The 22,024-nt window shown below is 43.3% G+C and overlaps 2 protein-coding genes across 2 annotated transcripts; both read right to left on the bottom strand.

The window, feature by feature from the left end:
- Nucleotides 1-3,750: 3,750 nt before the first annotated feature.
- On the bottom strand, nt 3,751-12,110 carry LOC102382511 (olfactory receptor 6C4-like). The gene is made up of 5 exons (XM_006035017.2): nt 12,037-12,110; nt 8,556-8,631; nt 7,812-7,866; nt 4,994-5,905; nt 3,751-3,854 (listed from the first exon to the last, which is right to left on the bottom strand). The coding sequence occupies exons 1-5, from the start codon at nt 12,108-12,110 to the stop codon at nt 3,751-3,753; spliced, it is 1,221 nt and encodes a 406-aa protein (XP_006035079.2).
- Nucleotides 12,111-13,672: 1,562 nt separating this feature from the next.
- On the bottom strand, nt 13,673-15,331 carry LOC102382258 (olfactory receptor 49-like). Its single transcript, XM_014525356.1, has 2 exons — nt 15,151-15,331; nt 13,673-14,626 (listed from the first exon to the last, which is right to left on the bottom strand). The coding sequence occupies exon 2, from the start codon at nt 14,609-14,611 to the stop codon at nt 13,673-13,675; it is 939 nt and encodes a 312-aa protein (XP_014380842.1). The 5' UTR covers nt 14,612-14,626; nt 15,151-15,331.
- Between the last annotated feature and the right edge of the window lie 6,693 nt (nt 15,332-22,024).

Genomic DNA, 22,024 nt, shown 5'->3' with positions numbered 1-22,024 from the left:
GGCCTTTTTATCACCTCTCTGACCTCAGCAGCCCGGTCCAATCGAAGCTGCCAATACTGGCTACAAACTGACCAATCTGCAAAGCATCCCTGGCTACCTGGGCCCGCGCGCAGGGCCGGGTCTTTCCCCCCTGCCCAGGTGACCAGAGCATCGCCTCCCAGGCGCCAGGCTTTTGTCTGCAGACAAGGAGCGAGATCCCCGCTGTGAGAGATTCAACAGCAGCCTCTCAGGCTGGCTGAGACAGATCTCTGGAGAGGGGCACCGACAGGGCATTTCTGCCACACTTCCAGTAAAGTACCTACAAAGAAACAAGGCTGAGTGTTAGCACTTGACCCTCCTGAAAAGCTGAGACGATATGGAGGAAATGAGAGCAACCCGCACTTCATTATGCAATAGCTACATGAGAATGACTAGGTGATGGATCATAAAAAACAGGAGTCTGGTATATTCTCCATCTCTCGATGCTCTTGCATGAAAACTGGATGTATTTATGGGAGAAGCCCTTTCACAAGGCAAAAATATTTTGGTACAGTACTGGAGTAACTGGCACATATTAGATGGCCTGTATTATACAAGAACTCAGAATAAAGGATGTCATGTTTTTCTTACCATAATGTCTATGAATATATGGAGCTGGCTATACAGATTCCAATTCTTCCCAATAAAGAAGATAACTCAAGTCCCATATGCATCTGATGGACAATTTTCCATGGTGGCAGTGACAGTTCAGGTGGACTTCAGGTGAGGTTTTGAGCAGCACATGCTGCCCCCGCATGCACTGCTCTGCTTTTTTTGCATGGGTTTTTTTGAGACTTTGACATCCAGGGGTAAAAAAAAGCCCCCACGCTACACCTGTTACTCTGTGGGGTCAGGACAACTCTCAGGATCTCAATATTGTGCTGTTAGACAGGAGAGCGTGGTGTACAATTGCACAGGCGCACACTCAAAAATCAATTAGGTGCATACACACACTTTAGGTGTATGCATCCCTACCAGGCATGTGCACACACACACACACACACACACACACACACACACACACACACACACTACCAATTCAGGCACATACACATCCAAAATTACCAGCTTAGGCAAATGCACCCCTATCACTAATTCAAGCACCTACACACGCTATACAGACCAAAATAAATTGGACCAGAATCAATTGTGGCCTGCCTTGAGAGGGTTGAGAGGAGGGCCACCTGCTTGGTTGGATGGCAACAGGGCAGGCCCTATGAGGAGAGGCTGAGGGACCTGACCCTGTCCAGCTTCAGAAAGCAGAGGCTGAGGGGGGATTTGGTGGCTGCCACAAACTCATTAGGGAAGATCAGTAGCAAATAGAAAGGGCCCTATTCCTCGCAGCAGCACCTGGGGTGACGAGGAAGAATGGCCAGAAGTTGCTGGAGAATAGGTTCAGGTTAGAGATTAGGAGGCACTATTTCACTGTCAGGGTGGCTAGGATCTGAAACCAACTTCCTAGGGAAGTGGTCCTCGCTCCTACCGTGGGTAAATTCAAAAAGAAGTTGGACGAACACCTGTCTGGGGTTGTGTGATCCCAGCATGTGCTCCTGCCAGAGGCGGGGGGTCAAACTAGATGTTCTGTTCAGGTCCCTTCTGACCCCAAACTTCTATGAAACTATGAAATTACCAATACCTGCACACCCAATACACATACACGGATCACTAATTCATATATCATGCACACAGTGACATACATGTATATCAGTTCACATACATACCACTCACCTACACATACACACAGCTGAGTTCCTAACTTGGGTGTTGTGGTGTGTATGTACGTACGTGCTTGGTGTACTTGGGATACCTTGGGGAAGGTTAAGGTAAGAGAGAGAGTGAAATTGTAGGGGGTGAAAGTTCCCAGGACCGGGATTAGAAACAGTAGACTAGAGAGAGCCGGGCTGAGGAGCTGATGCTTGGGGTTACTTTAGGTTACTGCTGGTGGAGACTGAGATGAAATTTGCCAGTGCCAGGGTTAGAACCGGCAGGCTGGAGGGAAGTTGGGGTAATTTAAGGTTAATTGAAAGCAGAAAGCTGGCAGAGCAAGGGAGCAATGCCAGGGAGAAGCCCGGAGGCTAGAGCTAAAGCAAAGAGGCTACAGGGGTGCTGAGAGGTACATGGGGAGAGGAAAACTGGGAGTGGGTCTGAGGTGGGGGGACTGGAGAACACAGAGAGAGAGCGTGAAAGAGAAGGCAGAGAGAAAGGGATTGGGTAGAGGTGGCAGGAGGCAAAAGGTGGTGGGAGCGAGGCTGAGAGCCTGCAGAAAAGGGGCAGAGGAGGCAAAAAGTGGTGGGAACAGGGCTGAGAGCCAAGAGGGAGAGAGAAAGAGACCGGAATTTGAGATAGGGAAGGGACCGGGGCTCAGTAAAACACAACCCAACTCAGGGTTACAAATGACAGTGGTTTTATTCAAAAGGGGAGATGGCAACACAATATTTTCTTGGTTCTTTTGCCACACACACACAGATATACACACAGACAATAGCAGCAGGGGTTAAAGAGGCTTGGTGCAGGGGCTGAAGTACAGGAGGAGAGAGAGAGAGTCTAAATTGGAGGAGGAAATATGCAGGTGATATCTACCTATCCCAGGCTGAAAGTGGGTCCTCGGTGGCCAGTCGGGGTCTCCTTCAGCTCAGTGTTGTCCAGAGGGGGCAGGGCCTCTGGGGTGGATAGGCAGTGTGATGTGGAGCTGGTCTGGTCCAGATGGAAACGGAGTTCCTAAGGAGTCAGTCTTCACTACCCCTTTTTATGGGGCAGACTACTTCTGATCTTATATGGGGAGGGTCCGTCCAGGCAAGGTCAGTCCTGTTCCAAAGGGTTCCGGATGTTCTTACTGAGCATGTGCAGCCTTGGCACAATGGTGAGTTGCCTCATCTTTTGTTTCTTGAATGCTGAGGGTGGTTCCAATGGCTGGGTCGTTGGTCCAGGTATTGGTGTTGATGGTTCAGTCATTCAGAAGGAGCTATTTTTAGACCTACTGCCATTGTCTCTCAAGCACCCTCATTCATCCCCATTCATTCAGGAACCAAATTACATAGGAAGGGTAGTATGAGTCATTGATTACACAACTGGGCCTGGGGACTGGATGGAGGCTTGACATTACAAGATGGAAACTTGACATGTCTTATGCTAACTTACATATATAGGTCTAAAACAGTAATCACACAATATAAAAGCAGTAAAAAAAAAAAAAAAAATCAATATAAAACATAATAATTATCATTTATAAAACAGTGGGTATCTATATCAAAATAGCAGGGCACTTATTTGCAAAGAGGGCAGAGAAAAATAAAACTTACTACCTAAAATAAAGTGTTAAAGCTTATCCTACATCTTAGCTTACTTATACTTATCTATAGGGAATAGAGAGGGAGACAAAAAGTCAGAAATGGTTGAGGAAGAGGAGGGAGTGCATTTGAAAAGAAAAAAAAAGAAAAACTTGGGGTTTTGCTACACCCCTTGCAGTATGGAGAACAGTGAAGGTACAGTATGTGACATCGTAGATGTGTCTGCGGCCCCACATACCGCATGGCCACACTTGTCTGGACGCAGTCAGAGAATCTGAGCCTAGGATTGCAGGATGGCAGAGCCTAGAGCCTTGGATGGAGGAGCCTAGAGCCATCTGAGGGATTTGGAAAGCAGAATTAGCTAAATCAGTTTATGGATCATGGCAATAACTCATCGCCCAGTCTTAAAGGAACGTGCTATAAACCCGAAGTGAAGTGGCTGCAGCTAGTGATGGAAAATAGGAATCTCCACTTTTAGCTTAGCACTCTGAAACCTTTTTATTGGTTGTCTTGGATTCTTTGTATTCTTTTTCCTACTGTTCTTAACATCTGAAAAGGAAACACAGAGTAAAATATCCATATAGATAGATATTAAAATAGTCACAGATAAAGATATTGTGCATATCTGTCAGTACATCCAAGATAAAGACCACATCATTTTTAGAAAGGTTTCAATGGGCTAACCAGCTAATGACTAGTACATTTCCGAAGTAGAGCTCTCCTTTAATGTGATGCCTACTAAAAAGTCAATGAAAAGTCCTTCAACTCTATGTTTTAAGATGGATTCTATTTATGCATAAATAATTAGGCTGACATGAATTGGGTGAACAACATAAAAATAAATATACAGGCACTGAATTGGTAATAAGAAAAAGGTGAACCAGAAAGAATTACACAAATGAGTTTCAGAGACCCAGACAGACAAAACCCATTCAGTTTCAGTGGGATTTGGACACTCTATTCTTGTAGCTTCTCATTGAAGCTGGTAAAGAAAACCCAACAAGATTTTGTCCACAACAAATTGATCTTATGCAGTCAGAGTTCCTTCGCTGATAAGGTGACAGGCTTTGTGAATGCAGAGAGAATAGTGGTTGTTGCTTTCCCATGCCAAATCCAGAAGCTTTTGTGTGTCCAGGCAGAATTATAGAAACCATGTGTCTGATACCAATGGCAGTGCTGTCTCAGACTAGCAACTGTTGAGTCTCACGCCAAAAAAAAATGTTTCCTTCTGCTCTTTTCAGTCAATTACACTGGGAAAACTTTCCGAACAGGTCAGCAGTGATTGGCAAAGCTCTGAAAGCCAATTATGAATGCACTTTTAAAGAAAGGGAATGGGAACTAAAATAAAGAGTGTTGAAAACTTGACCCTATTACAGTCAGTGGTGAATTTCTCAGTGACCTCAGGTTCCTTTTGGGAAGATATGCTTTAATCATACATGAATAACTTGATAGGTTATTCTGAGCACACTTCTATAATTTGTATTACAGAGATGGTGACACTAAAAGTTCTCCTGCTGCCTTTTGACTTTGTAAAATTAATAATCTAGGTCTATTGAAATTTTATCCTGTGCATCACTGCCTCATATTCAAGCAGTGTACAAGTAGGAGGAATCCAATGATTATATATGTCCAGAGTATTCACGCCTTGGAATTTACAATATCATTAGACCATTTAGAAAAGGCCTTACCTCTGAGGGCCTCTCTGACTTGCTTATTCCTGAGAGCATAGATGTAGGGGTTGAACAGCTGGGTCACCACTGAATAGAGGAAAGAAATATTTTTGTCAAAATCTCTCCCACCCCGCTGAGAGGGCCGGACATATCTGATGATGGAGGCGCTGTAAAATATGACAACCACTATGAGGTGAGCAGAGCAGGTGGAGAAAGCTTTCTTCTGGCTCGATGAAGAAGGGATGCGCATGATGGTGGCAATGATGCAGCCATAGGAAACAACAGACACTGATAAAGTTCCAAGTACAATAATTATAGCTGCAAAAAACACCAAGAGTTCAATGAGGTGTGTGTCTGTGCAGGAGAGCTGGAGCAATGGGGCCATGTCACAGTAGAAGTGGTTTATGAGGTTGGGGCCACAGAATGGCAACAGGACAATCATGACTGTGGGAGGAAAGAGGATGAGGAGCCCCACTGCCCAACAGCACAGCACTAGCTGAACACAACGCTTGCTGTTCATGATGGTGGCATAATGCAGTGGGTGGCAGATAGCCATGTAACGGTCAAGAGACATTAGAGCCAAATGGAAATATGTAGAGGAGCCAAAGCAGTAGAGCAACAATAATTGCATGAAACAGCTGGGGAGGGAAATACCTTTTCTTGACATCAGGAGGCTGTAGAGAGTCCTGGGCATGAAGGTAGAGGTGAAGCAGATCTCCAGAAGAGAGAAATTCCGGAGGAAGAAGTACATCGGGGTTTGAAGCTGACAGTCAACCAGAGTGATCGTGATGACAGTGAGGTTTCCGAACAAGATAAAGAGGAAGACAATGAGGAGAACTACAAAAAGGAGAATCTCTAAATGGCGGTTACTGGTCAGACCCAAGAGGATGAACTCCACTACAGTTGTATGGTTCATTGCTTCTGCCTCCCCTTAAGAGAAAAAACACAACTGAAACCAGTTAGACAGCACAGATACCTTGTGAAAACAAGATATAAGGACACAGTGTATGAGTACTGATTGTTAAAATAATTGGACTCAACATCCTAATTCATTTTGGTCTACACAGCTGCTATGGATATGGTGAAAACAGAGATCAGGGCAGCTGGAACCACAGGCATGGATCAGGACAGATACATAAATGATATATCAATGGAAGGAGAGAAATTGTATGCAGCCAAAGGGAAGAAAGGGCGAAAAGGATCTTAAGTTTTCCTATGATTACACATGAATGGAGCCAGTTCAAATAGTATGTATCAAGACACTGTTGGACATGACTTTTTTCTTCTGTGCTCCCTCTGTTCTATTACATTTCACCCTCTTCTTAGGCACGTTATCTAACAGCCCTGAATAACTACACGGCCGGAATCATTTTCCTAGTTCTCAGTGCAAATTGAGACAACAACACAGAAACTTCTATTACATTCATGTTGTATGAATGTGCTAAAGTGAATGTTTTAATGTCGTGGCAGCTTAGTTAGACATTTATGGCTTATCAGGAAGAAAAATCAATTGAAACAAATGTAGAAATACTATTAGAATCTGGCCCAGCTTATCAAAAAGTATGAGGATGATAACAGTAAACTTGAGTGTGATGGGTGCTTAACAAACAAATTTGGAAGTCATCATTTTCTATTCTGGCACACCTAGAAGGAAGTGCATCATGCAAAGGGAATAACTAGCCAGACAGAGAGAGAAAAAATACAATGCGGAAACAATTTATGCTCTCACTAATTTTATCCTGATTTTCTACCAGCCCCAGAACAGAACTGGGGAAGTTTGGATTGCAGCTGCCAGCTAGTTTCCCTACGTATTTTGCCCTCTCCTTCTGCATCCTACCTCAAAAGCAGTCACTATGTCATTGTTGTCTGTATTGTTAGGCTGTAATTATGAGGTTTCTATTTTCCCAAAGTCCTTACAAATTGGGAACTTTTATTTTCCCTCAGACATTGTGGCTTCTTATTCTGCTTGCTGTTCAGCGCACAAGACTTCCTGTGGGCTGAAGCAAAGCATATTTGAAAGCTAGGCTTTACATACTCAGACTTATCAACTCATATCTTTTTCTCAGCTGAGGTAAAGCAACTCAAAGTCAATAGTGATGCTACTAAAGTTTCCAGCTCTAGTTTCAGATCACTGCTGGTAATAATCAAGCCCATAGGGTGGTACTTACTGAGCTGGAGATGTGGACAGTGGACGATGCAAACACTTATTAGGACAAACAGAATGCAGAAAAATTTAGGTGGTTCCCCTCAGCAAATAAATCCTCCTTGCTTAAGGTCCTGTTTATAAGAATTGTAATATACGGTGCCTCCTTCACATTGTCTCTGTCCCTGGAGAGCAATTAGGTTAACAGAGTTTGCAGAAGGCTTTCTAAACAAAAAAAATGAAGCTCAATTCTTTTGACTTTTCCCCCACAAGAAGACAGGACTAATTTTTTGCTACATGGGTTCTGAAATCTCTTGCCAAAACTTTCCTCCTCAAGCAAGGTCAATTGGATAGTTCACTGGAATGCAACCCAGATGACCCGAGACGTATTCCTGTCTCTCTCCTTGGACTGCTTGTTGCCCTTCTTTCAGTGGCCTGATTCCCCTAGCTGTAAAATGGGGATCATGGTACTGACCTCCTGTGAGGGTCTTTCTTTATGCGAGGGAGGGTACGTCAGTAGGTTTTCAGGATGACAGATGGGAGTGCAGGGTCTGAATCAGCACTGCCTTATGCCTCTGACTTCAGGAATATGGTAGTGGAAGAGGAGCAGGGCATGGAAAAGTCTGGATGTGCCATATTCACCCGCCCCCTCTGCATCCCTTCTCGGCCGTGACACTAAGCTAGGTGACAAACCAGTAGTGCACTCCAGTAAATAACAGTTCATGTGTTCCAGTCTTAAAATCTGAACCTAGACAGACATTTGAAAAAAGGTATCATGACCATTTTTGAGTGTTAGGGATTTTATTTCCTGGTGGAGGGTTGAAGGGACCAAAGTGACACAGCTCAGTCAGTTTATTGATTAATTTTATAATGACAAGAACCAGTTAGCAAGACCCAGAATGATACTTCACCAGTCCCAAAGAGAGCTCTGTTGTGATGTATGCAACAAAATAATGGAATGGAACAACCACTCACTATATGGCTTTACATGAATCAATATTAATACCAAATGTCTTTACCATAGCTTTTACTATCATTTTATCATGTATTTTATTATCATTTAGTTTTTCATAACTTGTACTGGTTATCTTAGAGCTTATACATCCTTTCATCTGTTTTCTTTAGAAACCCAAAATGGAAACATGCTTCAAACTTTTACTTCTCCTTTTTTTTTTTTTTAACTTTCAAAGCATTGGGACCCCATACTTGGCTTAAGGGTCTCAACAGCACAATTATAAAAGTAGCTATAGTAAATTTATAATAAAGTGGAGCTCAGCATAATTATCAAGCATTTTGAAAATATAGATCTTCACTCTTCCTTTGTCCTGTGAGAGGCATTTTGGGAAGAGGACAGTTGGTCATTTTGGAACTCAATCACACAGAAAGATGTGCCTCCTGAGCTCTCCTACCCTCTGGGTGTATAATTTGGTAACTTACCTGAAATTTAGCTAGTATATTAGGGATATGCAGTTTAGCTGCATATTCAAAGGGTCCTTGAACCCCTTCTGTTTTGCTTAAAATTAAAAAAAAAAATTTTTTTTTCCCTCTAAAATCTCTTTGCTCTATATCTATCCCATTCTCGCTCTACCTGAACAATAAAAGGCTACCTGCATGCAGTGAGCTGGCTGCGGATTCCTGTGGGGAGAGGGGTCAGACAGCTGTTATAGCTTCCTTGGCTCAACTAGTTAAGGTGGGTGTGGCTTTTTACTGTCCTTCTGTAGAGGAAGCTACTTTTGAATGCTGCAAGCTAACAGAAACACTCCAAGATACCACAATGGGCCTAAACACCCCCAAGGTCTACAGGGTCTGTGTAGCCCAGGCTGCACAGAGCCCTAACAAAGACCAAGGCCTGGGTGGCGGCAAACGTTACCCCAGGCTTGCGGGTGTGCTCCTGGAAGAGGGTTGGCTGGACGGAGGCACCCCAGGGGAGGCAGCTGAAGCATGGTTTCTGGTTGGGCACAGTGATGCAGGTGACTTAGCACAGGACCACCACATTGCCTACTCTGAGCTACCTCAAAGATTTACCTATACAGGAACCACCATTGCCTCTCCAACAGAATTGATGTTGGCACGTAAGAATGAATCTCACTACAAACAAAATTGTCCTTTGTATTTACTGAAGATGCCCCAAATAGCCACGTGTCTGGCACAAATTCTACTCTTACCCCCAAATCACACAATAGTGTCTCAAGGAGAGCTTGGCTTTTTTTAGTCTTCTCTTCAGTCACTTCTATTGGAGAACTTTTCTGAAAAGAGAGAGGATGAAAAAAACCATGCAGGAATGTTGAAAGTCAGGCTTTAATAGGAAATTCAAGGGACCTAATCAGCAAGGATGAAATGTCAAAAGAAAACCCCGCATTGACTACAACTCCTGATGATCAGGCCAGTTTCTGTTCCATCTCTTCATGTAACCTACACCCCATCACAGAGAACAACAAAGTCTTGTGTGGAGTTTCTTGCTCTCTTTATTTGCCGTGTCCAGTTCAACTGAGAAAATGCTTTGCTGAAGAGATCTCTTTTAGATTATTTTACTTGCTTGTTTCAGTAATGTAGGGGTTGAACAACTAGGTCATCACAGAATAAAGGGAACTGTTTTGTTAAAATCTCTTCACAGCCCTCTGGCCTGGCCAGATGTCTCTGAAAATAGCACTGCAGTACGGTATTGTGACCATGATGAGGTGAGCAGAGCAGGTGGAAAAGCCCTTATTACCTGAAGAAGAGGGGATGCAAAGGATAATGATAATGATGCTTCAGTAGAAAGCAGTGGTCAACCAAGATGACAGTGACAATGACTGAGGTTTCTAGGCAGGATCAAGAGGAAAATGAAGAGGAGAACCATGAACAGGATGGTCTCTAAATGGTTATCATTAGTGAGGAACAAAGGGATGAACTCCATCACTCCTTCTGGCCCAACTTCTAGACAAAAACAATCACTAAAAATATATGTTTTTAATTGGATATACCAGGAAAATTAGTAAAACCAAATTAACAATAAATAAATCTGCTGCCTTCTTAACTTGTGTGTAGCCAACCATATGTAGAGACTTTAAAAAAAAAAGGAAAATTAAAAATAAGCACATGAACCAGATGAGATGTGAAGGGGCAATGGACAGAAAGGCAGAAAGGGTGCATCCAGACAAGCGCACATGTGCCTGTTAAGGTGTCTTAAAGCAGTTTGAGATGTCACAAACAGGCACAGTGGGAAATGCATATTTGCAGTGCAAGCTCTAAGTTTGATACCTGGGAATCCAGATATCAAAAAGAAACCCATGGAGAAAAAGTAGGACACGGCATGATCCAGGAACACCATGGTCTCTATGGTTGCCCCCTTTTCTTGCTGCCCCAGCACCATGCTGGGCAAATAGAAGTGCCCAGCATGGTACCGTCCCTGGTAGGTAAGGTCGTGGGGGTGGGGGGAATTATGTGCGAGGAGACTGTGGGTGTGTTGGGGGACTGTGGGTGTGCGGGTTGTGTTGGAGTGAGGGCTACGTCTTGGGAGGGGTGGGTCCCCACAGGGTGCACAGCCCCTCTCCCACAGCAGCAGCAGCTGTTGGGTGCTCAGGACCCACTGCTGACAAAGGCCCTCTGCTGTGGAACGGCCCCGGCCACCTCAGCCCCAGCACTGCCTGTGCTGCATGTCACGACCTGGCCCAGGCTCTGCACCTTTGGGCAGCATCGGGCTGGTCTGGCTATCAGTCAGGGTCCTGGTTACACTCAGAAGGGCTACACATCAGGCCAAGCTGGGTTCTGCCTCCCAGGGACCCAGTGATGACCCGATACAGAACTCCATTTATCACTTGGAGCCAGCCCTATTCTCATATGAACAGCCTGCCCTGCAATGTGTTAGGCCCATTCCCGGGCCCAATGACACCACCCTGTCTTCGTTCTAAGACCCCGCTAATCTCTGGGTCTTGTCTCTGGGCCCGTCTCTGTTTTTTAACACTCATTTGGGGCAAGTGGATTGGCTTAGAGCAATGTAATCCACTAGGGCTGCTGGAACACCTGCTGGGAGTAAACCAAGTACCTCTGCTACACAATCAGTAATGCTGTCTTCTAAACAGTTTCCAAGCCCTCCTAGGTCACAGTCTAGGCATTGGGAGAGGGCATCGGCATTTGTATTTCATCGCTCAGCTCTATAGCACAGACTAAACTGGTAATCTGATAGGGCTGCCACCCACCGATGTCCAGTGGCATCTAGTTTGGCACTGGTTAGGATTTAGGTGAGGGGATTGTTGTCCGTCCACAAAGTGAATTTTGTCCCATAGAAACAGTCTTTGAATTTTTTAGTGATTGCCCACTTTAGGGCTAGAAATTTCAGCTTGTGAACTGGATACCTCGTTTCACCAGGTGTGAGGCTCCGACTGGCAAATGCAATAGGCCTTTTGGTTCCCTTATGCTCTTGATAAAGTACTGCCCCCAGACCTTCAAGACTGGCATCGATGTGTAACACATAGGGATTAGCCAGATCAGTGTAGGCCACCACAGACACTCAGTTAAGCTGTGTCGTCAGGGTTTAGAAAGCCTTCTCGCACTGTTCAGTCCAACGACACCCAAACAGGTCCAATGGATGGTGCAGAACTGCCGTGGAGGGGTGTGCCACCTCAGGTCGGGGTTTTTTGCCAAGACGCTGGTGTCTCCCTGTCTGGTAGCCTTGTGTTAGTTCATTTAGCAGCCTTGCTTATACAGCATAATCTTGGACAAATCACTAAGAGTAAACAGTAAAACCAAGGAACCTTTTGAGATATCGGTAGTTCTGGGGACGTGGCCATTTCATCACTGCCTGTATCTTGTCAGGGTCGGTGCTTATTCCTTCTTGGGAAAGTACAGAGCCCACATACTTAACAGAGGTTTAGTAAAATTTACATTTGTCCAGTGCCAGCTTGAGCCCCGCAGTTTCTAGTCTGGCTAGAACTTTTACCAGTTTTCCTCACGCTCTTCAAGGGTTTTGCCAAACACCATAATATTATCTAAATAAACAAGAACTTGTGTCATGTTCATATCTCCCACCACACTCCCCATCAACTGTTGGAAAGTACATGTCCTTTTCTTTAAAAAGACATCCATAAAAAGCATCATAACTAGTAGGACAAACATACTTTAAGCCTAGAACTACTTGTTTTACAAAGAAACCATGATAATACTAAAAATAATAAGAATAGTTAATAATATTGATTTCCTTGCTGCTGCTGTTGCATGGTGATAGCCTTGAAATGTAGACAATTTCAGCATTCAAAAGCTGAAAAAACATAATGGGAACATTTTGCAACTGTTACTGCTCTAATCTGAACAAGATTAGTTACCAATACATAGAAGCCTAGTCTTTTTCTGTCCACTAAATGTCTTAGAACCTGGGGTCTTCTTGTCCAGAACATATTTGTCCCACTCAGGAAAGAGATTCCCCCTTCCAGTTAAGGAAGCATAGAAATTACCCTAAATATCAGCCCATTGGACAAGTAGAGCTGAAAGCCACCTTCATCCCTTGAGTTTTGCTGGGCCTTGGGCAAAGAAGAGTGAACAAGTCTTCAGTTGACCAGGAAAACATGAAAGAATGAGTCTTGTTCTGTGGTCCACTGAGGTGGAAAACCTTGGCCTTTTCTCCCAAAGAGTGTTTCGCATTAAAGAATCACTGGGCATGTACACATTACCCTATATCATCCAAAAGGAAGTACTAAGGCACAGTGAAGTAACAACATCACCATAGGACAATGTGTAGATGCTCCCACTGAGTAAAAACCTTCGATAGCAGGGGCAAGAACCCGAAGTTCTTCTTGCTAATGTCTATACCCATTGCAATGGGCCCTGGAATCAGGGACCCTTTTCTTTATTCCATGCCCCCAGCCCCTGTTGCCATCCTCCCTGATGTAAAGGGCCATATGAAGTAAGCAAGAAAGAAGGGAAGCAGGGACAGAGAAGGTATGAATCTGCCACAAAACACAGAAGAACTCGGTTCCAAAATACTCAAATCAGAAAGGTATTAAAAATCCCACTTTCCCTGCAATACTGGGGACATGTAGCAGTGACTGGCATAGTAAACCCAACCCAAGCTGGCTTTCAAACCCCTAGCTCAGATGCTGGTAGTAGAGTACCTACAGAAAAACAAGGCTGGGTATGAGACTATAACCCTTCTGAAAAGGTGAGAAAGTATGGAGGAAATGAGAGCAACCTACACTTCATTATGTGATAGCTACATAACAGTGATTAAATGATGGATCATAAAAAACAGGGGCTTGGTATATTCTTCATCTCTTGATGCTCTTGCATGAAAACTGGATGCATTTATGGGAGAAGCCCTTTCACAGGGCAAAAATATTTTGGCACAATACTGGAGTAACTGGGGCATACTAGATGGCCTATATTATATAAGAACTTACAATGAAGGATTTCGTGTTTTTCTTGCCACAATGTCTATGAATATATGAAGCTGGATATACAGATTCCAATTCTTCCCAATAAAGAAGATAACTCAAGTCCTATATTAATCTGATGGACAATTTTCCATGGTGGCAGTGACAGTTCAGGTGGACTTCAATCCTGCAGTGTTGAATGCTCCTACCTTATGAAAGCTGCATTTTAGAAAACCTCCTATTCCAGCCATCTTTCAGGGCCTCTTTCACCTGCTTGTTCCTCAGTGAGTAGATGTAGGGATTAAAGACTTGGGTCACTACCGTATAAGAAAGTGAAGTGATTTTGTCATACTTCTGGCCACCCCGTTGAGTTGGTCGAATGTAAGTGAAGATGGAGGTGCCATACAAAATGGCAACCACCATGAGGTGAGCGGAGCAGGTGGAGAAGGCTCTTTTCCTGCTGGTGGAAGAGGGCATATGCAGAATGGTAGAAATGATATGACTATAGGAAACAAAGGTAACTGTTAAGGTACTGAGTAGGGTAATGACAGCTGTAATGATGCACATTAATTCCATATTTCTTGTGTCTGCACAGACAAGTTGGAGCAGTGGGGGAGCATCACAATAGAAATGATTTATAACATTGGGGCCACAAAATGGCAACTGGGCAAAAATAACACCTGGAGGAAACATCATGACAAAACTCACTACCCAGCAGCCCAGCACCAGTAGGAGACAGGCTCTGCTGTTCATGATGGTGGCATATTGCAGGGGGTAGCAGATGGCCATGTAGCGGTCAAAAGACATCATAGCCACATGGAAAAAGCCACAAGTGCCCAGGAAGAAAAAGAAAAAATTCTGAAGCAAACAGCTGGCAAAGGGAATTGCTTTCCAACCCTTGAGGAGACTGTAGAGGAACCTGGGCATGATGGTGGAGGAAAAAAAGATTTCCAAGAGCGCAAAGTTCCTGATGAAGAAGTACATGGCAGTGTGGAGGCGACGATCCACCAGGGTGATTGTTATGATGACAAGGTTGCCTGTTATAGTCAAGGAGAAGGTCATTAGGAGAAACAGGAAGAGGAAGACCTGCAAGCGGTGGTCATCGGTGAGTCCCAGAAGGATGAACTCCTTCACGGTGGTGTGATTCATCGTTTAAGGCACACCCTGAGAAACCATATATAAAAAATATGCTCTTAGACATAAGAATTGTGGCATAAGGACAAACTTTTTGCACACTGGAGCATAACAATCCATAGAAAAATGGTTTTCAGAATGAGTTTGGTTCTAGTACCTTTCACAACTATTTGAGATAACTTGTTACCATGACCTACCAAACAGCATGAAGGGGAGAGACAGAATTAAAAAAAAGAGAATCAGAAAGACAGATTACCAAGAAGTGAATCACTGACACCTGATCCTACCCAAGTAATAGCTTTCATGCTACTATCTCACATCAGATGCCCCAGTGCTGAAAAAAAATGGAATGGCTCTGGCTTCTCCCTAGTGCTTGGATGCATAGCAGACAGGAAACTTGACACTCTTGAGGCACTCAAATAGAGAGCAGAGTAAATTAGCCCAGGTGAGCTCCATACTCCTGCAGCTTGTCTAGAACTCATACCTGAAACAGTCCTCTGTAGCTAGGCTGGCTATTTTTTAACTGCATTGAAGTCTGTAATGGAGAAATTTACCTTAGAGAGCTGCGATTTGGTTGATTGTCACAGTAAAGTGAACAGGAGGTTTTCTAGCCTCTTCTTAGAGTTATTGTAAACTCTTGGCTTGGGTGGATGCCTGGTGTATCAATGTTGATGAGTTTCAGGTTTGGATGATTTCCTTTGCATGATTCCTGGTTTCATCCCTTTTCCCTTCAGTGCTGACTGCCCTCAATGCATTAAATGAGGACATATATTGAATGACTCATTTCAGTGTCTGAGGGGCAGTGTTATAAGAGTGACCCAGAGGAGGTGAAAATGAAGAGAAAGACTCCTATTGAACCCAGTCAACTTGATTTCGTACCACAAAGCAGAAGTACTACTTACAGGTGTGACATTGTATAGGGTCCAAGACACAGATGTTTCTCTAATGTACAGTCTGCAAACAGGATGTAGAAGAGCTCCAATTCTTTCCACGCATCTCTGCAAATCCTTCTTTCCTCCAAAAGATCTGTTTCTCACCATACCTTTCCCAGAGATGAATTCCACAGGACAGGATGGTCCCGTGATCCTCATTACTATCCATCCTGAACCTGACCTCGGTAATCTATGAGGTGGGGTAGAAACAAGCAATTATGGGGTTCCTTACAATCAGCATTGGATGCTAGAACACCTGTTGTACCTTGCAGTGCAAAGAGAAGCACATGAGGATTTTTTTTCTTAATTGCTTCTTTCAAAGTTTCCTACAAGAATGGCAATGGGCTTCTCTCCTTTCATCTGCTCGGGTGAGAAAACCTCACTCATGTCATGCCCTGTAAAAAAAAAAAAAAAGCTGCCCAGGTGCCCTACTTACAGCATAAGAAAGCAGGCCTGGAACAGACTTCACAAGATCATCTAGTCCATCTGCCTGCTCACTGCTTCTCCAGACGTATGGCAGCCATCATACCTAAGAATGGCAGCTGGTGGTTATCATCGTTCTGAAAATGTTCTCATTCCCATCTTAAGCTTCTGTTCCTTATACATCTCAATCACCTTTCTTTTTCCTGTTGTTTTTGGCTCATTTTACACACAGGAATAAAGTGAGCAGCAATCAGATCTGCCCAAGATAATGCTTTCTAGACTCTTAAATGAAGCAGTAGCTGGAACTGTAAGAGGAGCAATGATCTACAACACCAACAAGTCTCTCCTCAATACTCTTGAAAGCCTAATCACTTCAAACTGACTCTAGAAATGATGCTCTGATTTTCAGCATCTCATTGGTGGGGGAAAGTCTAAAATACAGTGAAGACACACACAAAAAAAGAAATAAAACCAGCATTGAATATAGCAGAATGTAAGGACATCCCTATGGACAATTTTTTTTTACTTCTCATGTATAAAAGTTCAGGTGCATGGGGTTTCTTGTGTCTCTCCCCTGCTTCAGACTCCTGAGACTAATTAGTTAATTTACTCCCTAGAAGATGATCAAAGTAAACACTTCTTCTCTTTCTCTTTTCCTTCAGAAAGTTTGGGATAGGATAGCACTGAGTTAAGTTTCCTTACTCATCATGGACAAACTGATGAGTTTGATCACCATTTCCCCTTTCCTTTCTTTTCATGGCAGGACTGGAAAAAGCAGCAAGCAATCTGGCTGCAATCAAGTGCCTTGGGAAGAGAGGTCACTTTCAGGTCAAATCCTGGAGCTGGGCTCAAGAAACAAGCATTAAATTCCTGACATCCTTGATGGCCATGGGATTCAAAACTGGATCTGTAAAGGGGATTAGGAATTACTTTGCTTAGCACTGAAAGGCAAAGAGTGATGCAAAAGCAAGGGACAAAACCAGGTCCCAGGTCTCCAGACTGTGGAGAAGTGAGCTAAAATACCTCCATTCCAGCAACGATGAACCTCATTAGATGCCTAAACATTAGCTTGAAAACGTCCTGAGGTGCCTAAACTTGTCTTCCTAGGCATTGTTATGGAATTCACAATTAGTGTTAATTGGATTGCCACGACAACTCGTTCAATGAATGACAGAAAGGCTTTTTTTACTACAAGTATTCCCTGTTAAATGAGCCTAAAGCAAAGCAAAGTCCAGGATTTAGCTGTAAAAGGGATAGTATCTCAGCCATTACAGGCAAAAGAGGTGGTCTTTATCTTTTCAGCTTCTCAAGGTGTGGATCCATTCACTTAGATCAACTGGGCATGGCAGCAGTTTTTGTCAGAGTGACTTCTCATTCTGGAGGAGCACTCTGTTAGCTGTTTTGTTCCCCTTTTATACCGTTTAGCTCAGCATCTTCAGAGAATTCTTGTAGTTGTGTAAGTCAAGAGAGAGTCCCAAGCAACAATTAATAGGAAATCCTGTTAATCAAACTGTTCATTACTGGTTATCAGAAAGCCCCAATTTTGATTGCATTACCTTCCTCGGTAACAGGAGGTTACCAATTTCTACTAAGTTGGAACATATCAGGAAATTGATTAAAAATCTGGAAAAAGACAAGATTTTTGAAGAATCTTTTGTGGTAGATTAAGGGAATTTACAAGAGTAAATCAGGAGGAGACACCTATCAAAGCCCATGTGGAGAATGTCTCCTCCAACACATAAACACAAGCTAATTGCAAAAAATATATATACTACACTAATTTATCAGAGATTGCACAGTTACATACCAGACCAATAGAAGCCTGCTTAAAATCATCACAAATATAGTAAGATAAGATGGAAGAGATGCCTCATTATTTCTTTTCAGAAGGTTCAGCCACATATTTCCATCCTCTTGCACTATTCAGGTATCACCAATATTTTGTATTTTAACTTTTGTGAGTAGGCCCAGCTCAGCTTGAGCTTCACAGTCATCAGGCATGCATAGTCTAAGAAGCTAGGCACTAAAGCCACATATCACCTCCTTTAAAATCTAACTCATGAGCTAGAGTAGTGGTGCTCAACTTGTGGCCCATGGGCTGCATCTGGCCTGAGAAGCCCATCAGCAGTGTAAGCTCACTAAAATATCAGCATGGTTCCTGCCAGAGGTTTACATACCCAGCAAGCTCTCTGAGCTCACTGGCCCATCAGAGTAGGCTCCAGAGCCCCAGGGTGAGCACCACTGTGGTGAAGATATGGCATTTTGGCTCTCTTGTAAAAAGGAGGAAAAAACCGAAAAGGTTGAGTACTGCACTCACTTTCACTCAAAACATAAGAAGGAACACACCACAAATTGTTATGATAATACAAATATAAGCAGTGCCATACTGGGTTGGATCAGTGGTTCATCTAGCCAAGAATTCTCCCTCCCATGGTGGCAGGAGTGGATATTTTAGAGGGAGAGCAAATGAACAGCGTTCATCTAGAGAGATCTGTCCTGTGATACCCCTCCACTGTGGATGGTGCACGTCATTCCCTGCCATGGGAGACAGCTGTGAATGTTGAATAGAGCAGAAAGCACTTTCCTGGTGGGGTACCCAGTTTTTCTACAATGGCTGCCCCTTGGAAAGACACAGCACCAGATATTCTCAAGCCATCCATTGTCTGGGCTGGTCCTTACTTAAAAAAACCCCGGCAAAAAAAACTCTGGATGCTGATTCCATGTCTGCAACTGCTCCTTTGTGGGGCAAGTCATTGAATAGGTGGTCATCTGACTGCTTATCACAGCCCAAACTTGTACATCTCCCAGAAGTCCTTTTTATTTGGCCAGGCTTTTAGCAGCTGGGGTTAAATTTTGGGGTATTGTTTGGGGAATTGTTTTATCATTTACTCTTGAATTTACCTTTTTGTGACTCATCTTGTTTTTACTCTAAGCCACCTTGAGCCTTTCTCAGGTCGGGGTAGAACTGTGTTCAGTTCCATCCACAGCGTCCAAGTTGTCAGACTTGCCTCTCACATTTTCCAGAAGAGAATATTATCTGCCAGATTATAAATTATGTGAGCAGAGAGCTGGGGGAGGGAGTGTGGGAAGACACCCTGCTCTCACTCTACTGAGCTTGAGCCACAAGAAAGGAACAGAGGACGTATGGGGCCAGAAGACATCTAGTAAAGGGGGTGCCTGACTCAGCAGCTCAGTGAGAAGGGCACACTCCCATATCATGAGCAAAGCCTCAAACCACCAAGCTTTTAGATAGAAGCTGGGCAATTTAGCATGATGAGGCGTTGGGTCAGACAGCTCCCTTTGGCAGGATATTCCTTGATCTGAGTGGCAGGTGGATGGAGGTGCACTATACATGGTCCTGCATCACTGAAACAGTGTGTGCAGAAATGCCAAATAATTCCCAATCAACATTTTGCCTTGTGAATGCAGGGCAGTTTAATGCAACAGAACTCCAGACAGCCATCATTAGATGTGAAGAACAATTGTTTCCTATATCTTGCACCTACATGCAAAGTCCTGTGTAGAGAATTACTACTCTGTCTTGAAGGCCTGTACTTGCTAAGAAGATAACCAAAGGAACAATGCTTTTTCTAAAAGTGACTCTGAGGCAAAGTAGAAAAGGTAGATGAGAAGAAATCCTTATCAGACCAATTTATAGAAGATGACAAACAGGTCCAAATTCTACTCCACCTATTAGGTGCCTAACTGGACTTAGGCATATAAGCGAAGTTCACTTCAATCCTACCCGAGACCCTGGAAAATGCTTAATGTAAGAGATGGGTAGATATTTCTCTTCCTCCTCCCTACTTTTTGTGATTAAGCCTTCAGGGTCAGAGGATGGTGTCACAAACAAAGAGGCATGAATGGATTTTTCAGGGACTGAAACAACATAGAATAGAATTTCACTTCGGATACCTAAATTCACTTTAGATATTCATTAAATAGAATATATTCGTCTGGCCGAGGTACCCAAGTCTAGGGTGACTTCTCTTTGCTGGACTCTGACCAGGCTGTGCGCTAATTTCTAACATCAGCCTCTACACTTCCCTGAAACAGGTCTAGGACAAAAATGGAGCTGCTGAAGGTTAATGGAGCTGCAATGCCTTCTGAAGACTCTTTGGGATTTGAGTCAACCACCCCTTCAGGGTTCAAGCCCCTGCTGCTGGACCCCTCTAAATTACAGTGTAAGAGTCTAACCTTAGGTGCAAACCTGGGTGATCCTATTCTACCACGCACATTCCCAACCATATTGGGTATGCACATAAATAACTGAAAGGCAAACCATGCCTGTGGGCCAAAACCTGTAATTACAGAGATGCATGTATGCTTTTTGGGTTCATAAAACAAAACAGTTTTAATATGATGATGATAATATAAATATAAATATAAATATAAATAGCCCTGCATTTTAAATACGCACTCTCATCCTCTCCAACAGCAGTCTTAAGTTGGACATACAATTAAATTCATTACTCATTTTTGAGTATTAATGGAAGTCGAAGGGCAAGGCTCTTCACAATTCAGCAGCTGTTCTACAGTCTACAGAGAAAAGATCCTCATTGGTCTTGTAGGTTAAATACCTATACAGTAGACAAAGCATGTTTATTGAGTGCAGACCAAATTGCAGAAAAAAATATGTAAGAAGAAGCCATAATAAACAACTGAACATGAGAACAATTCATTTTCTGAGTAAAGCTCTTCGTTATTTTCTTTAAAACACCACTCCAGTGTTTAGGAAGGGAAGTAGAACTAATGCAGCTTAATGAGCCATGAAAGTGGCATTGGGGGTGGGGGGGGGCACTTACACATTTTTTAAACCTCACTCTTCCCCAGGAAGGCAGGAAAATCTGTAACGGAGAGGCGCACTTTCACCTTTAGCGCTGGAGCCTAGTGCTAAGAGAGGGAGATCCAGATCCAGGCCCTCCACACAGGGCTGGCTGAACCTGTGTCTCAGCAAAATGCTCCAGTTACCAACCCATGGGTTAGGCATTGACAAGAGCACTTTCTAGTCCTCCATTTGAGGCTGATCCTTCTGATTTTGTGGAGGCATAACAAAATGGAGTGCAACTCTATAAGACAAATCCTGACCTGGGGACTCTTAGGGCCCTGCATCCCAGTCCCTGTTCCTGTCTCAGTGGTGCTCCTGTGTTTAGTAATCATTCAACAATGTATATAGATGGCAGTAGGATAGCTTCTACTCCTTTGACAACTTGACCTTGTGGGCCTGGTGTGGTACACTTTACCTCTACAAAGACATACGATGACCAACATGAAAAGACATCAGAAGCCAGATCCTTTTCCATCTGGGAGAGTCAATGCGCTCTCCAAATCCAATGTGTAAGTCTAGGAGTGTCATTTGAACACATTGAGTCAAGTCCCCTGCTGAGTTCAGGGTCTAAATAGACTGGAAGGAAGTGTTATCATGAGCTCCTTTTGGAAAACAGAGGAGCTAGACTTTGGGAGAAGAAGGAATTTACTTATGGACACTCACCAAGTCTCTGAAAGAGCAGGAAAGGGACACCCAATTCCTATAATCTCTAACCAAAGTTTCATGTTCTTATCACTTTCCTTCCTGAAGCACCCAGCCTTTGGGAACCTTTTGAACACAGGACACTTCTAGTCCCCCCTATGAAAGCATGGTCAGTTTTTGATTCTGCATGAATAATTGTCTTTTCATTGTCAGGAATCTCCATCACATTCTTTGAAGTCATGTTGTTTCATTTCCATTTCAGAAGAGAAATATTTCAAAAATCTAATAATACCATCACTTTGAAAAAGAACTCTTTCAAACATGAATATTTTTCTTTTAAAAGAAGTGTAACCGGTGATTAAAACAACCAACAAAATACATCAGGACAGAAATGAGTGGTTTGAAAGAAATGAAGTATATTCTTGTCATGGAATAAAAGATGTGTAAATGCAGAGAATAACAGAAGTATAAATGGATTTGAGCACCCCAACCCAAAGAAAAGCTAAGGAAATCTGTGGGCTAAAACTGAAGCATGCCCATGACGATGATGATGGTAAGCATAATAGACACGATTCAATACTAAAGGACCATTAAAAAATGACA

Source organism: Alligator sinensis, unplaced genomic scaffold (genome assembly GCF_000455745.1).
Source record: "Alligator sinensis unplaced genomic scaffold, ASM45574v1 scaffold955_1, whole genome shotgun sequence".
Lineage (NCBI taxonomy): Eukaryota > Metazoa > Chordata > Crocodylia > Alligatoridae > Alligator > Alligator sinensis.
The sequence above is the reverse complement of the archived record's forward strand: the minus strand, read 5'-3'. Positions and strand labels throughout refer to the sequence as shown.

Coding starts and splice junctions, on each gene's coding strand:
- LOC102382511 (XM_006035017.2), bottom strand. CDS start 12,110: ATGACACAAGTTCTTGTTTATTTAGATAATATTATGGTGTTTGGCAAA. Junction 7,867..8,555: donor ATATACTAGCTAAATTTCAG/GTAAGTTACCAA, acceptor ATGTCTGTCTAG/GTTCAGATTTTAAGACTGGA. Junction 5,906..7,811: donor TTTACTGGAGTGCACTACTG/GTTTGTCACCTA, acceptor TTTTCTCTTAAG/GGGAGGCAGAAGCAATGAAC.
- LOC102382258 (XM_014525356.1), bottom strand. CDS start 14,611: ATGAATCACACCACCGTGAAGGAGTTCATCCTTCTGGGACTCACCGAT.